Source organism: Trachurus japonicus, chromosome 13 (assembly GCF_045865225.1).
Source record: "Trachurus japonicus isolate A0001 chromosome 13, Traja_1.0".
NCBI classification, from domain to species: domain Eukaryota; kingdom Metazoa; phylum Chordata; class Actinopteri; order Carangiformes; family Carangidae; genus Trachurus; species Trachurus japonicus.
Genome location: NC_140919.1, coordinates 606,999 through 622,804, shown reverse-complemented (window position 1 = coordinate 622,804; position 15,806 = coordinate 606,999). Strand labels below are relative to the sequence as shown.

The following is a 15,806-nucleotide window of genomic DNA, read 5'->3' as shown; positions in this document are numbered from 1 at the left end:
GTAGCCCGGACCCGACCCATCGCTGCGCAGCAGCTATAATTATTTATTTAAGTTCTATGCATTTATAGTTAAACTCAAGCATTTGCCTGATATTAAGGCTGGTAATTGGCCAGTTGAATGTGAATTGAGATGTTTGACATGTTACATAGGAGGCAGAATAAAATGTTGCTTGACACAGTCGCACACTGCTGAAACCATGTTTATTACTGTTCCACTGTCATTCCTTCATTTTAGCTTGGTGATATTAGGCCTCGTCCTTCATCAGCAGCTGAGTAAAAGTCACCGTGGTTTTTGTCCTGTAATAATGGACGCTTCCATCTTTAAAGGAAGAGGAAGAAGTTTACAAGAATCACTGAGAAGAGTTTAAAACATCAACTGATTTAATCCATGAATGTGAAAACGTGAGTGAGAGACAGAGACAGAGACAGAGACAGACATGTAGAGACTGAACTGTCTGTTCAACAGTGAGAAGGTTTCTGTGACAGGAGGAGACTCTGATTCACTCAACACAGACTCACTGAGGAACCAGGACTGAACGAGAACCCAGGATACAGAGGTTGAGTGAAGGTGGTGTTGAAGGTGTAGAGGTGGATCAGTGAGTCAGAGGAGACTCTGTAGAAGGACAGAGAGCCAGCAGGACAGTCCACATACACTGCTACTCTGTTAGAGACAGAGGAGGAGGAGGAGGAGGAGGAGGAGGAGGAGGAGGAGGAGGAGGAGGAGGAGGAGGAGGAGGAGGAGGTGATAGGTGTCCCTCTGTTATTGTGCCTGACCCAGTAACAACCATCATCACAGACCAGACTCCAGGACTGATCGTTCAGTCCAAACTCACAGTCTAGACTGTGTCCTTTCCTTCTGATTCCTCTGTAACTCACTGATATAAAAACGTTTCCTCTCCACTCGACCTCCCAGTAGCAGCGACCAGTCAGACCAGTTGAACACAGCAGCTGAAGCCAGTGGTCAAATCTGTCTGGATGATGAGGATATGACTGATCCTCCTCCACACATGTTGCCTTCCTGTTGTTGTCAGACAGTTTGATGTTTGTGTTCACTGTGTTTGTGTCGATTGTGAGTGGACAGGAATCTGATGGAGAGAACAAGACACAGCTGCAGTTATTGATCATGTGATCAGTTATTGACAGTTTGATGAAGACTCATGAGGTCAGTGATGTGACAGTGTGAAGATGGTTGAATGTGCTGCTTTGTTTCCATGAATCAAAGTAAAAACAGACTTACACTTCCTCAGACCTGGTGTCAACCATGGGACTCCAGCAGGCTCCACCCTGAAAGGAGGAGGGGGGTCAGAGCAGCACCTTCTCTGTCAGCATGCACACATGGACATTACATGGCTCTCACACACACACACACACACACACACACACACCTGTCTGTGTGGTCACGTCTGGAGAGAAGCAGCTTCTCAGCGTTAATCGCGCGTTAAAAAAATCGGGCCGTTCACTGAGAGCTGTGATGATGATGATCCTCTGCTTCATCGTGACTGTACTTGATCCGCGTTATAAGGATCATTACTGGGATGTGGGAATAAAACATGCCGGCTCTTATCCCGTTTCCCGAGCGAGCTGTTTGCTCGTGTCATCACAAAACTTGTTTGCGGTCTTTTTTCACGTAGGCCTATTAATATGTCGTTGCTGATTTGCATTGTGTAGCCGTTTGTTTTGTGTAATGTAAGCTGTTAAAAACGTGTTTGACATGCGCTGATAATAGTAAATACAGGCTACCGCTATAAAAGTCCATCTCTTTGTATTGATTTTTTATAAGAGGTAATATTCTAACCTCATTTCTGCCATTCGTTGACAGCACTACTGTGTACTATCAAATAAAGGAAAAAATCCAAAAAATATATTTGAAATAAAAAAAAGAACCATTTAATAAGTAAAGCCAGAATAGTTCCATAACATGGAAAAGAAAAATACACACAACTACAGAGCTACAGCAGCCACAGGGGGTCCGCCCGCTATTCAGACATCCCGCTATTCCGACACGTGGTCTTTTTTTTTTTTTTTTTTTACAGCTGCGATACCCAGGCGCGTCTCTCTCTCTCTTTTCTTTTCTTTTCAGCATGCCTATCACCGGTTTGATGAGGGAGTGATGTTCTTAATCTCAACAACTCAACTATCAAGTCGCAAACAAAACTGACACATGATAAACAAACAGAACAATGCTACAGTTTGTTTGTCAAGTTAACCTGTCACCTTCAGCACCACGGACAGAGAAGCTGCAGCTGTCAGCGTCTGGGCTCTGGGCTTATGGCCTGGGGCCTCATTTATCAAAACTGTAAGTAAACAGTGTAAAACTGCTGCTACTAAATGTTTTGCTTAGGCCTACGGCGAAAAGACACCCAAAAATATTTACACCTTTTTCAGATCTATCAAACTGTGCGTGCACAACTCTCCGCAATTTCACTTTGATAAATCAAACTGGATCCAAGAATGGTGCGCAGTTGCTCACGTGAACACACCTCCGCCCCCGGAATGCCTACACAACCATATATGGTCAGCACGTGCATATTAATTAGCCATGTGCGCTCTGTGGAGCGACAACAAAGTGACAACGAAGACAACGGGTGGAGGGGGGGAAAGAAAGCGAGATACATGGCATCAATAAATAATATCAGTCAGAAAAATGATCTTGCATTTTAATAAGCTACAATTAAAACAAAAACCTCCCAAATCTCAGCTGCCTGTGTGTTTTTAAACTTGGAGGGTTTGTTTTTTCTTCTCTAATAGGCCTATGTATTTGTGTATGAGAAACAGTGTCTCAGATGAAAAAAAACAAAAAAACAGAAGGACATGTCTGACTATAACGTAATCAATCAATGTCGGAAAAGCGGAATGTTTGAAAAATAGTAAAGTGCCTCTACTCCGACAATGAAAAAATAAAGTCGGAATAGTGGGACGTTTGAAAAATAATGTTAATGCCGCTATTCCGACAATTAGAAGTCAATGTCGAAATAGCGGCATGTCTGAATAGCAGCAAGTAACCAGCCACAGAAGGAGGAGGCTCTTCCCAGCCTCAGCTGTAGAGGAGCATGGTTGTATCAACACATGAAGTTGTATAGGCAGGTCATATTGTTACAGAAGCACCAGCCGCCTGTCACAGCTCCATCCAAACCGGTGCCGACTGGATGAAGTGTACGTCCACCGAGCGTGTAGCAACGTGTAGCAACACACACTCTGCATCGCATATCAGCTGCACATTTATGGAATAAAAGTTTTTCAGGTTTTATGTCAGATTATTATCCCTCTGATGCATGAATTATGTTAGCCTCAGTCAAGATTTTTTCCTTAAGTGTTTTTATTAGGGCCGTGACTTTGACGCATTAAAGCAGAAGTAAGTGGTCCGGTCGTTTTTGCTAATGCTGCGTTCCAGGCAGGCTTTTGAAATCGTAAATTACAGCTTCAAGTCACAATTTACGACTTTGTAGCGTTCCAGGCAACCCACTCGTGTTTTTCCGACCTGTTTTACCGGTGAAAGTCACTATAACGGCCACTCGTAACTTCTGACCCGTGAACTCGTACCAGATCGAACTGGTATGACTTCACGGTCGGAAAAATACAAGTTTCCTTGAACGCACCATAACAGTCCTCGTCCCTACGTCACCACATTCACGGCGTCCCTTGGCTGCACACACAGCCCTGCATGCCGTTCTCTCTCCTCATTGGATAAAAACTGTAGGATACGATAAATGTTTTCTCTTCGGCTCAGAGCAGAGCAGAGGGACTGACAGACCCGTGTTTCAGACCAAACACTCTATGTAAGTGATTGCTGTTGGAAGATAGAACTATTTAAGACTTATATTAACACAAATATATCACTTACTTCTGCTTTAATTACGATTAATTAATTACACAAAAAATTACGCGTTAAAAAAATTAACGCATTTTAATCGCACTTATTTTGCACCGCGGAACGTTTCTGACTGGATGAGTTTCAGGCGTACTGATTACACTGGAGCACAATCATCTAACAAGCCGCCGACACTGATCCCGTTAATATAATACTTATTTACTTACTTATAATACTAATCCATGCACTGATCACTGCAAGGGAGAGAGGAGGTGAAAAGAGACAACAACACTGTTACCTGGCCTCAGCCTGTATCATCTAAAACACAGAAACCAGTGAGTAACGAGCAGGCACGTGCAGAGGGGGGGGCGGAGGGTGCTGAAGCACCTGCCCCTTTGATCCTTAATGCCCTTTTGTCGGTGCTTTTTGTGTGTGTGTTTGTGTGAAGGCCTGTCAGTAGCCCTTCAAGAATAACATTTAACAAATGATAATAATAATTTATGTAGCCTAAATGAAATGATCTGGCTCAACTTGGTAACATGGGTAAGATCATCCACCAAGACGTGCCCCGCCGTGCCCCGCCGTGCCCCGACGTGCCCCCGCAGCAGCGAGAGACGGGCTCGGCCCAAAATCCGACATCACACGTGCAAAACAATGTTGCATTTACGCTATGAAACAGGAGTAGTGACGGACTGGCCATAGGGGGATGTGGGCAAATGCCACAATGGACGGACCGAGACCGAGGTGACTGCGACCGCTGCGTGAAGATGCAGTCCTGCTGATGAGATCAAGATCAAAGTCGGTTGGGACCAGTTGTTTTACCGCTGGCCAACTCCTAAAGACGGCAGACAGGACATAGCTACATGGCTATGTCCTGCTACATGGCTGATGGCTGATGTACAGCTCACCTGATAGAGCTGCTCACTCACTAAGCAGAACCCTCCTCAATTATGGGTTCGAATCTCAGCATAGGTAGAGCCTTAGTTAATGCATTTTCTTTTGTCATTATCATTATGATCACCAGTGTTTCCGACAGTGTTTCCCACTCTCACAGAAAAAAACAAAAAAATGGTCTAAAATTTCTTTCTTTTTTTTTTCCCCTTCACGCGAGAGAGGCGGCAGGTTGAGAGGCTGACTGGCGGAGATGAGAGCTGGTGAAACGCTAGCATGATTCTTAAAAAACACCATCTCTCATCTCTGCCGGCACATAGACACAGGTTCACATACAGACAGGGGCGCACGGTAAATGCGCTGTATCGCGCTAATTGCCCAGCTGCAGTACCAGTGGCGTCATTTGGGTATGGCGGTGTATGGCACTCGCCATACCTTGACTTTGGTAGAAAATGTTCAGAGTACTGGCACTTATAGATTTTAACCCCTGGCGTACCGGGACTTTTTACGGCGTACCGGAACGGCGTACAGTGTCCTGTTGTAATTCTCTCTGACCGATTCGCGATAGTGTTGCCTCTTTCTCACCTGCTCCTCTCTGCTGCTCCTCTCTCTCTGTCTCACTGAGGGGCGGGGCTGCCTCGCGCCGTGCGCTGTGTCTGTGAGAGCGCGTGTACGAGTGCACGTCGCTGCATCATAGATGTAACTCTGACTGTATAACTCCATGTGCTGCAGACGTGAATGTGGAGCGACTAAAACCTTCGTGAGTTATAAAGCCATCAACATGACTTCCCAGTGGTGCCTGCTAACAACTATTAGTCATATTTCAGTGCTTGTTTGGCTAACACTAGCTACTTAGAGCACAGTAAAATGAAAGCTCTTATTTGAGAAACACTGAAGCTGCTGCAGTCATCTTGTTAATGACAACTGTCTGTGGAGTGTGGAGGCTGTTTATCTTGTCACAAATCACAAAAACTTCTAATTGAGACAAACAAGTCCCAAGCAAACCCCTGTCTAACATTAGGCTACCTGAATGTAGTGAAACACAGCAGCATCTGGAGGAATCACTCATTCAATTTAGTTGTGAAAATTTTAATTTGTTTCCAGATTAAATTTATTCTGACTTTGCTGTTAAACTTTGCTGTTCTTACTGTAGAAACATGTACTGTAGATTAACAGTGAATGAACTCACGTTGGCAATAATTTGTTGACACAAAAGAAATTAAGACAGGATACAGACACCTTTTACGGAGTGGACAAACTTAAAGGGACAGTATGGGACTTTATTGGCTTTTTATTGACAAAAATCAAATATCGCTTTCATAAATACGTATTTCACTGAAGTGGAATCGCGCCCGCATACAAACGAGCGCTTTCTCGTACCTTAGAATGAGATGTTACAAGTCGTTACAAACATACAGGGGGGGGTTCACCGAACCTTCTCTGCCATGTTGAATCGCCATGTTTTACGTTCAGTGTCACCGTGGCCGTCAGTAACCACAAACTCGGGCCGCCGGAGCTTCTCGGCTCGGGGAGAAAGTTTTCCAGACAGCGCCTGTTAAAACTGTCACCACCGTGTAGCTAGTGTGAGGAAGGACGGAGGCACTGGTGTTGCCTTCAGGTGCAGTCAGACACCTGAATGACGCCGTGAGTGACGCCGTCGGCAAACCGACTGGATGTTATTTTACTCGACGAGAGAAAGCCGGTAAAACGTGGGTCAGGTAAACAATACGACATCGCCATGACAACATATTGTCACGCCTGTATTGTTTTGCCTCGTGCTGGCGGACCGTTTGTTTACATAGAGGCTTGTTTATCCTGATACATGCAGCGTGTGTTGTTTTTCTGACTTCTGCCCGAGTTTACGTAAACGCAACAGCAAGAATACGTGCCGACATGCAACCGCACCGCTAGATGGGGGTAAATGTCACATATTGTCCCTTTAAAATAGCCTATTCATTTGTCTTCAGAGATTATTTACAAATGGATTTTAACAAGAAAATACTTGTTAAAAATCTTTGTAGAAGGTGAGTCAGGGTTCCCACGTGTCCTGGAAAAAGCTGGAAAATGGTTATCCAGTCATGGAAAACACATGGAAATTGAGAAAATGTGTCAAAGGTCCTGGAAAAGCTTGAGTTGTCCTGGGAAATTATTTATCACACTATTACATCAGCTACCAGCTCTGTTTGACTTTTTCAGACCCCACTAATGATTTATTTTCCAAAGTTATATGAACCCTTGTGTGTGAGTATCATCCAATCCATAGCATTGATAGTGATAATTCAGAAAGCTTCGTGATTTTGCTCTCAAATCACATCAGATTGCTGCATTTCAATTTACAATGCGCACAAATTTTCGGCCGGACCCCCCGGGGAGGGGTTGGTCCTTGCCATACCTTGTCTAAAACTGAAATGACGCCACTGTGCAGTACCACCCCCCCCCATCGCATAGTCCGACCTGAAATCCTGTTATATATATATATGAGCACCTGCCCCTCGAAAGGTCTCTGCACGGGCCTGGTAACGAGTTAAGAAGCCGCTGTCACTGATCACTGCCTGAGGAGTTTTAATGCAGCCTGACCGCAGCTCAAACCGACCCTGTGCCTCAGCAGGCGACCAAGCTTTGATAAAAACACCGGATCCGCGCTGGTTTACAGTATCCTGTCGTAGTTTAGCCGGTCGCTACCGGAGCTTCATTAAAAAAAATAAATAAAAAAGCACTCGTCGTGGGGAAGCTGAGAGCAGCGTTGTGTCCTCTGAAGCTGAACAGCTGGTATGTGGTCAAGACTACAGACCTGTCACTGTCCACGTTGCATTTCAGAGCTGTCTGTCTTCAGACTGTCCTGTCCCATCGTTTGGGCCCGCCACAGTCTCTCACAGAAAAAAAAAAAATAGTAAAAAAAAAATATATACAGTATATATTTTTGTAACAATTTTTTTTTTTCTCACGTGTGTCAGATATGGGCTGAGGACAATCATTGTGAAAAAATGATAGCTTGTAGTAACATATAGGAGAAAAAAAGAAAAGAAAAAAGAACTATGAACTAGTTCAGTTTTGGAACCGTGAACTTAGTTCAAAATTTTGAATTATGAACTATTTACTGAACTAGTTCATTTTAAAATTTGTGAACTGAACTTTGAACTAGTTCATGTAGAAAGTGAACTTTCTCAACACTGGTCTTATTCATGAAACGTGAACAGTGGAAATGTACGTGGATTTCCGCATTTATCTTTTAGTAGTGCAGATCTTTTCGTAGCTACAAAATCTACACCTGCTCCGGACTGTGTGTAGTGCTTGTGTAAATGTAGGAAGGCACAGAAATGTTGTTTGTCACTGTTGGAAATTACAATTTTAAATGGTATTACTCTTTCTTATGTTGAAAATACGCACGCCTTTGAAACACGTCATTTATGACAAACGATTAGAAATATTTGGAGAGAGAGACGTTTTAGGGAACTAGTTCAGTTTTGGAACCGTGAACTTAGTTCAAAATTTTGAATTATGAACTATGAACTGAACTAGTTCATTTTAAAATTTATGAACTGAACTTTGAACTAGTTCATGTAGCACTGTGTCTGCCGCGAGAGAGGCGGCAGTTTGAGAGGCTGACTGGCAGAGATGAGAGCTGGTGAAACGCTAGCATGGTTATTTAATAGGGGTGTAACGGTACATGTATTCGTATTGAACCGATTCGGTACGGGGTGTTCGGTTCGGCACAGCGCTGAGAACGGGTGAGTTTCGGTACAGAAGTTGTGTGTGTTTACAGTCCGCCTGCAGCTACACGTGCAGCCCGTTTACGTCGTGGCTATCGCTAATGCTACCGCTAATACTGCCGCTAGCTAGAAAACAGAGGCTTGAAGACCCTCCTGCTTGTAGGAGGAGTGGAGGGGGGGGCTGTGGCTCCTCTCTCTCTCTCTCTCTCTCTCTGTGTCTGTGTTGCACACGGGCTCCAGCACCTGTGTATCTGCTGCAGATGCGCCCAGAGCAGCACACGTCGCTGCTGTGTTGACACTATGCACTGTGCCGTCGTGATGATCCGCGTTATTCATTCATTTATTTATTTATTTATTTGCGGCCGAGCGGTTGCATCGTCAGGCAGCCGTTGTGGCATTTGCCCACATTGCCCTGTCAGTCCGTCACTGGCTTAACTATTAGCGCTGCACTTTACATGTAAAAAAAAAAAAAAAAGTGGTGTGAGAAGGTTTTTTTAAATCATATTTTATATGTTTTGTTTATTTGTGAATATTTTATTCATTGTAAGGCTTATTTTATATGTTTTGTTAATCTTTTACAAAGTAGTGTGTCTCCAGGTGTGTATGGGGTTTAAACTTCCTGGGGAGGAAGAAGAATAAGATAACCTGGATGACTGAGAACCTTCACCAAAGACGGTTTATATTGAATATCTTTGCCTTCACTGACATTATCCACAACGTCATCCTAATCATTTAGTAGCCGCAGTTTCTCAAATTTGAGGCGGAGTGGCCGTCCTGTTTACCGCGGAGATTTTGTGTGCGGTCATGTGACTCCCTGGCTCTGTCTGATTGGTTACACAGAGTCAAACGTCGCGAGTGGCTTCATCTGATTGGTGAAACGCAGTCATGTGACAGAGGCTCGGACGTATCTCCATTAAAAAATAAACAATTTGTACATTGGATCGATAAGAAAAAGTAGCGAGTAGCGACCGGAATGAAGCTCAATGCAACGGAGTAAAAGTACCGCTTCTTCTGAAGAAATATACTCAAGTAAAAGTAACAAGTATATGCTGCATTGAAACTACTCTTAGAAGTACAATTTATCCAAAAAGTTACTCAAGTAAATGTAACGGAGTAAATGTAGCGCGTTACTACCCACCTCTGACCAGAGGGTTATTATCATCATTAGATGGAGCCTTGACGTGTGTGCGTAACCGATCCCTAAAACGTCTCTCTCTCCAAATATTTCTAATCGTTTGTCATGTTTAAATGACGTGTTTCAAAGGCATCTGCGTATTTTCAACATCAGAAAGAGTAATACCATTTAAAATTGTAATTTCCAACAGTGACAAACAACATTTCTGTGCGTTCCTACATTTACACAAGCACTACACACAGTCGGGAGCAGGTGTAGATTTTGTGAGTAGCTACGAAAAGATCAGCACTTCTAAAAGATGAATGCGGAAATCCACGTAAATTTCCACTGCTCACGTTTCATGAATAAGACCCAGTAAGTTTAGTGAGAAACACTGAGTGTGAACACAACTTGTGTTTGTTTGAGGAAAACTCCACAGGAAGCTGAAGAATGAGGCTGTGAGCAGGTTTCCACAGGAGCCACAGCAGCAGTGAGTGGATGAAGGAGCTCTAATAGAAACCATCTGATCACAGTGACAGGATCTCATGATCAATGACTCTGTTCTTCTCTGCTCTTCACACAGATCAGCTGCAACACACTGACTCACTGAGATCAGTCACATCATGTGGAATAAAGCAGCCGTCCTCAGGACCAGTCCTGAGCTCCATCAAACCTGTCCACACATTTTGACTGGACTTGAAGTCAGAGTCCAGAGGAAGCAGAGAAACTGTAGAGCAGAGAGAACCAGGCTCAGCTCAGAGCACATGGACTCAGACAGGAAGTGAAGCTCCAGCTGCTGGAGACTTTCATTAAGGAGCCACTTTGTGGCTTCATCTGATCTGGAGTCAGCACACACACAGTCTGAAAACAGCTGTTTGATCACACACACATTCAGCCACAAACACTGATTATTACACTGTTCACTACACTCACTGTCTTCTGATTGACAGCTCCAGGCCTCTGGACAGTGAGGACATCTGGATGTCACACTGTGATTTACTGTTTCCTCAACACAACAACACATCTCATCAGGACAAGATCAGGATCTCAGAGAGACTGAGCTGATTATTGATCATCAATATCTGACCAGACAGAGACCTGATGGTGCCGCCTGGTTTCTGTCTCTTATTTCCTCCTTGGTTGGAGACGCTGGGAGATGAATGTCTCTGAGCAGTGGACATGCTTTGATTCTTGTTGCTGTGTTGTTATTAGTGTGTCCACACTCAACAGGTGTCTACAGTCTCTGGGACTGTTCAGGTCAAACACTCTGTTGGTTCAGGAGCAGTTCAACCAGCTGCAGCTGAAATGTTTCCTGATACACTCTGAAATAAAGTCTGATCCAAACATCTGGAGAGACTCAGAGCACAGCTGCCAACAGCTGCTTTCATCACTGACATCTCTTCTCCTGAATATGACACAGTGAGTCATGATGAGACACTGAAGTCATCATGAGGAGAAACTCCTGATCCCAGTAGTTCATCACTGTGACTGATGAAAGCTGCACAGCTCATGTTTGAAACACTCTGAGTAGCTGCAGTATAGATGTTTATCAGTCACGTGACGTTCTTGTTGTGAGCACCATCTTGGGTACCAACTGGGGACCAAGGCACAGCTATGATCATTAGACTGTGTGGGCTTTGGTGAAGGATGCCTTAGTCTTTATTTCTCCATAACCACAGACTAACTCTACATTATTCCGCTTATTACGAGTGAAATTATTAATTTCAGATGTAATGTTGATCAAAATATGACTTGAATCGATTTAAAAATTGCATTATTTAGCGAATCTGCAAGTCCAGCACTTCTCTACTGGTTTCCTCACCCTCCTTGGTCGTGTGTATTTGTTTTTAATCAAGCCTTTAATAATCAATCAGTGGGTCGATGGATTATCATATACATGTTACAATGTGTGTATTTGTAGTCATATCTGTCATAAACAAGAGATTATGGTCAAAGATGTAAGGACTTTGTTACGGTTTACAGGACACGTTTGTGTCGCGGACTCGCGGTGCCACAGACGCTCTGACAGAGACGAGAGGAGAGCTGTGTTTTCAGCCACAATGTGGTTACAAGTCATTTATCTACATCACAATTAGTCCGAAGCTGTTTAATGATGGTAAAAAATTAAACATAAGGTAAATATCCTGCATAGTTTCTATTTTCTGTGATGCGCTGATCAGAGCGGCGTCACTAGCAACGGTCTGTTATACAGAAATAACATACTGTAAAAATCAAAATCAGGATGTAAATAAATATCAGAAATATCAATAAATTATCGGAATGTGACATTCAAAAGAGCCGTGTAATAAAAAAAAAGGTTTATCCACTCTTTTTGTGAGATTTTATGTCACAGCCCATAGACTGCCTTTGGACTCTGTGACCGGCTGCGACCGCTGTGTGACGTCACGTGATATCTATTTATAAACTGTGTTGGGACGAGTCAGACTGACAGAGGACGTCAATGGAATGGGCGGAGCTTCACTGTGGCCTACACCACCTCTGGATATGGTCTGAGTGATGGCATCTGATGTCATCAATGCATGGATCACCTGAGACAGATGTTAATACCAGGTGTGACCAGGTGTGAACGGGGCCATAGAAAATGTTCCAACTCCTCCTCCTATCAGACAGTGTGTGTGGCTGCAGCAGCCTCTCCATACCTGAGTGAGTCCAGTCTCCAGTCTGGATCCTCCAGTCCAGCAGACAGCAGCTTCACTCCTGAGGCTCCTGGATGGTTGTAGCTCAGGTCCAGCTCTCTCAGATGGGAGGGATTGGAGCTCAGAGCTGAGGCCAGAGAAGCACAGCCTTCCTCTGTGACCAGACATCCTGACAGACTGAACACACACAACAACACACAGGAACCCTCTGTCAACACCTGCTGCTGTGTTCAAGTGGCATCAGATAAACAGCTGGATGGATCCTCACCTGAGAGTCTCCAGTCTACAGTGTGGACTCTCCAGTCCACCAGATAGCAGCTTCACTCCTGAGTCCTGCAGGTTGTTGGTGTTCAGGTCCAGGTGTCTCAGACTAGAGGACTGGGAGCTGAGGACTGAGGACAGAGCTTCACAGCTTCTCTCTGAGAGGTTACAGTTGCTCAGTCTGGAGAGATGATCATGAGGAATTAAAGAAGAAATGAGTTTATTATCTGTCCTGTTGAAAAGACAAAGGGGTTTTATATAATGATGAATAAATTCAACTATCTCTACACTTACAGAGCTTTGTTAGAGGCTTTGACCACTGGCAGCAGCCTCAGAAGAGCCTTCTCTGAAGCAGAGTATTTCTTCAGGTCAAACTCGTCCAGATCTTCTTCTGATGACAGTAAGATGAAGACCAGAGCCGACCATTGAGCAGGAGACAGTTTATCTGTGGAGAGACGTCCTGAACTCACGGACCATTGGATCTCCTCCACTAGAGAACAATCATTCAGTTCATTCAGACAGTGGAACAGGTTGATGCTTTTCTCTGCAGAGGGAGTCTCTTCAATCTTCTCCTTGATGTACTGGACTGTTTCCTGATTGGACCGTGAGTCACTTCCTGTCTGAGTCATCAGACCTCGTAGGAGAATCTGATTGGTCTCCAGTGAAAGACCCAGGAGGAAGCGGAGGAACAAGTCCAGGTGTCCATTTGGACTCTGTAAGGCCTCGTCCACAGCGCTCTGGTAGAAGTCTGTCTCTGCAGATTTGACTCCTGTTGTTTCAGTCTTCTTGGAGGTTGTTTGTTGTTGTGACATCAGGTTGAGTCCAGAGTTGATGAAGGTCAGATGGACATGAAGAGCAGCCAGAAACTCCTGAACACTCAGATGGACGAAGCAGAACACCTTGTCCTGGTACAGGCCTCTCTCCTCTTTAAAGATCTGTGTGAACACTCCTGAGTACACTGAGGCTGCTCTGATATCGATGCCACACTCTGTCAGGTCTGATTCATAGAAGATCAGGTTTCCTTTCTGCAGCTGCTCAAAAGCCAGTTTTCCCAGAGACTCAATCATCTTCCTGCTCTCTGGACTCCAGTTTGGATCTGTCTCAGCTCCTCCATCATACTTGACCTTCTTCAGTTTTACATGAACCACCAGGAAGTGGATGTACCTCTCAGTCAGGGTCTTGGGCAGCTCTCCTCCCTCTCTGGTCTTCAACAGCTCCTCCAGAACTGTAGCAGTGATCCAGCAGAAGACTGGGATGTGGCACATGATGTGGAGGCTTCGTGAGGTCTTGATGTGGGAGATGATCTTTCTGGCCTGCTGCTCATCTCTGAACCTCTTCCTGAAGTACTCCTCCTTCTGTGGGTCAGTGAACCCTCTGACCTCTGTCACCATGTCAACACACTGAGGAGGGATCTGATTGGCTGCTGCAGGTCGTGTGGTTATCCAGAGGCGAGCAGAGGGAAGCAGGTTCCCCTTGATGAGGTTGGTCAGTAGCACGTTGACTGAGGTGGACTCTGTCACATCAGTCAGGATCTCAGTGTTGTGGAAGTCCAGAGGAAGTCGACACTCGTCCAGACCGTCAAAGATGAAGACGACCTGGAACTGATCAAACCTGCAGATTCCTGCTGCTTTGGTTTCAGAGAAGAAGTGATGAACAAGTTCCACCAAGCTCAACTTTTTCTCTTTCAGCACATTCAGCTCTCTGAAGGTGAAGGGAAATGTGAAGTGTATGTCCTGGTTGGTTTTGTCTTCAGCCCAGTCCAGAGTGAACTTCTGTGTTAAGACTGTTTTCCCAATGCCAGCCACTCCCTTTGTCATCACTGTTCTGATTGGTCGGTCTCTTCCAGGTGGGGCTTTAAAGATGTCTTCTTGTCTGATGGTTGTTTCTGGTCTGTCTGGTTTCCTGGACGCTGTTTCAATCTGTCTGACCTCATGTTCATCATTGACCCCTCCAGCCCCTCCCTCTGTGATGTAGAGCTCTGTGTAGATCTGGTTCAGAAGGGTTGGGTTTCCTGCTTTAGAGATCCCCTCAAACACACACTGGAACTTCTTCTTCAGGACAGATTTGAGTTTACGTCCACAAACTGGAGTTCCTGAATAAACAAAACATAGTAAAATTCATAAAGAAAATATAACATTTTAATTCCTCTAAATAACGACTATATGAACATGTTTCCCTCCATGTGTTGATGTCAGTGAACGTCTCATTTGTCCTGTTGAATCTTTAGAGAAATCCTCTTACTGCTCTGCAGACGCTCAGCCAGCTCCTCCTGCTTCATCCTCCTCAGGAAGTTTACTGTGATCATCACTAATGCCTCTCTGCTGATCCTCCTCTGCTCTTCATCCTCACCATCCAACACCTCCTCATCCTCTCTCTGACTCCCTGAGCATTCTGGGTAATCTGGACTCAGAGCCTTGTGGATCTTCTTCAGCTCGTTCTTGACAAAAGTGACCATGTTCTCCTCCAGCAGCTGGAACAGAAACTCTATGAGTGACAGCATCAAACTAAAACCATGGAGCCAAACATCAGATCCATGTTGGACAGACTGACAATCCACTGGTGTCAAAGTGCAGCATGGAGATGATGGTGAACACAACAGATGTAACAGCAGCTGTTGGACATGTCCTCACCATAAATATGGAGTCCAGGTGTGTTTGATGCTGCTGGGCAGACTGACCACTGGGAACCTCTGATCTCTCCTGGTCCACTCTGTGGAGGAATCAGTGTCAAGTGAACATCAATACAGAGAGATAATACAAGATGGACTTTATATGTCCCCTGAGGACATTCACAACAGACAGAGACACTTCGGTACAAACAGGTTCTTTTCTACAATAACCTGAGTCTGACTGTCAGTTACAGCTTACATCTGATCAGCTGATCCACATCCTCCTTTAAAGCCAATGAACCACTCCTTTGAGTCGTTGCTCTTTAAAGACAGACAGCTGGGTTCAGGAGAGTCTGGTCTCTGCTGCTGGATCCTGAAACAACAACACAACTGATAAATGTGCATGTTGGAGAAAAACTGATGAAAAATATCTTCAATCTTTTAATAAACACAACAACTGACTTTTAGAGAGAAAAGTCTTTCTGACTGTTTTACATTCTGACCTTCCATCAACAGATCGGCTGAAGTTAAAAGGATGATCCATGGAGAAGTCGCTCTTCATGGACTCACAGCTGGATCCAGGTCGAGGACGAGGTCGAAGTCCAGGTCCATCAGACTGTGGCTTGTGCTGCTGCTTTGGCCTTGAACACAACACACACAGAGCTTTGAGTGTGAATAATGATGGAGCAGTGATCTGAGTCATGGACAGTTAGAGATGCTCATCTGACCTTTGACCTCTGGTCCTGTGTTTACGTTTC

At 44.6% G+C, this 15,806-nt stretch overlaps 3 protein-coding genes across 3 annotated transcripts in view; all 3 read right to left on the bottom strand.

Moving 5' to 3' along the window:
* Positions 1-15,806, bottom strand: part of LOC146975187 (protein NLRC3-like) — a 145,525-nt gene that overhangs the window by 71,101 nt on the left and 58,618 nt on the right. The gene's annotated exons all lie outside the window — the stretch shown is intronic.
* The window catches only part of LOC146975188 (stonustoxin subunit alpha-like), a 101,628-nt gene that overhangs the window by 41,588 nt on the left and 44,234 nt on the right, over positions 1-15,806 (bottom strand). The gene's annotated exons all lie outside the window — the stretch shown is intronic.
* On the bottom strand, positions 226-15,627 carry LOC146975190 (protein NLRC3-like). Its single transcript, XM_085794708.1, has 9 exons — positions 15,552-15,627; positions 15,308-15,421; positions 15,071-15,149; positions 14,682-14,910; positions 12,735-14,532; positions 12,448-12,621; positions 12,183-12,356; positions 1,237-1,283; positions 226-1,084 (listed from the first exon to the last, which is right to left on the bottom strand). The coding sequence occupies exons 1-9, from the start codon at positions 15,608-15,610 to the stop codon at positions 504-506; spliced, it is 3,255 nt and encodes a 1,084-aa protein (XP_085650834.1). The 5' UTR covers positions 15,611-15,627; the 3' UTR covers positions 226-503.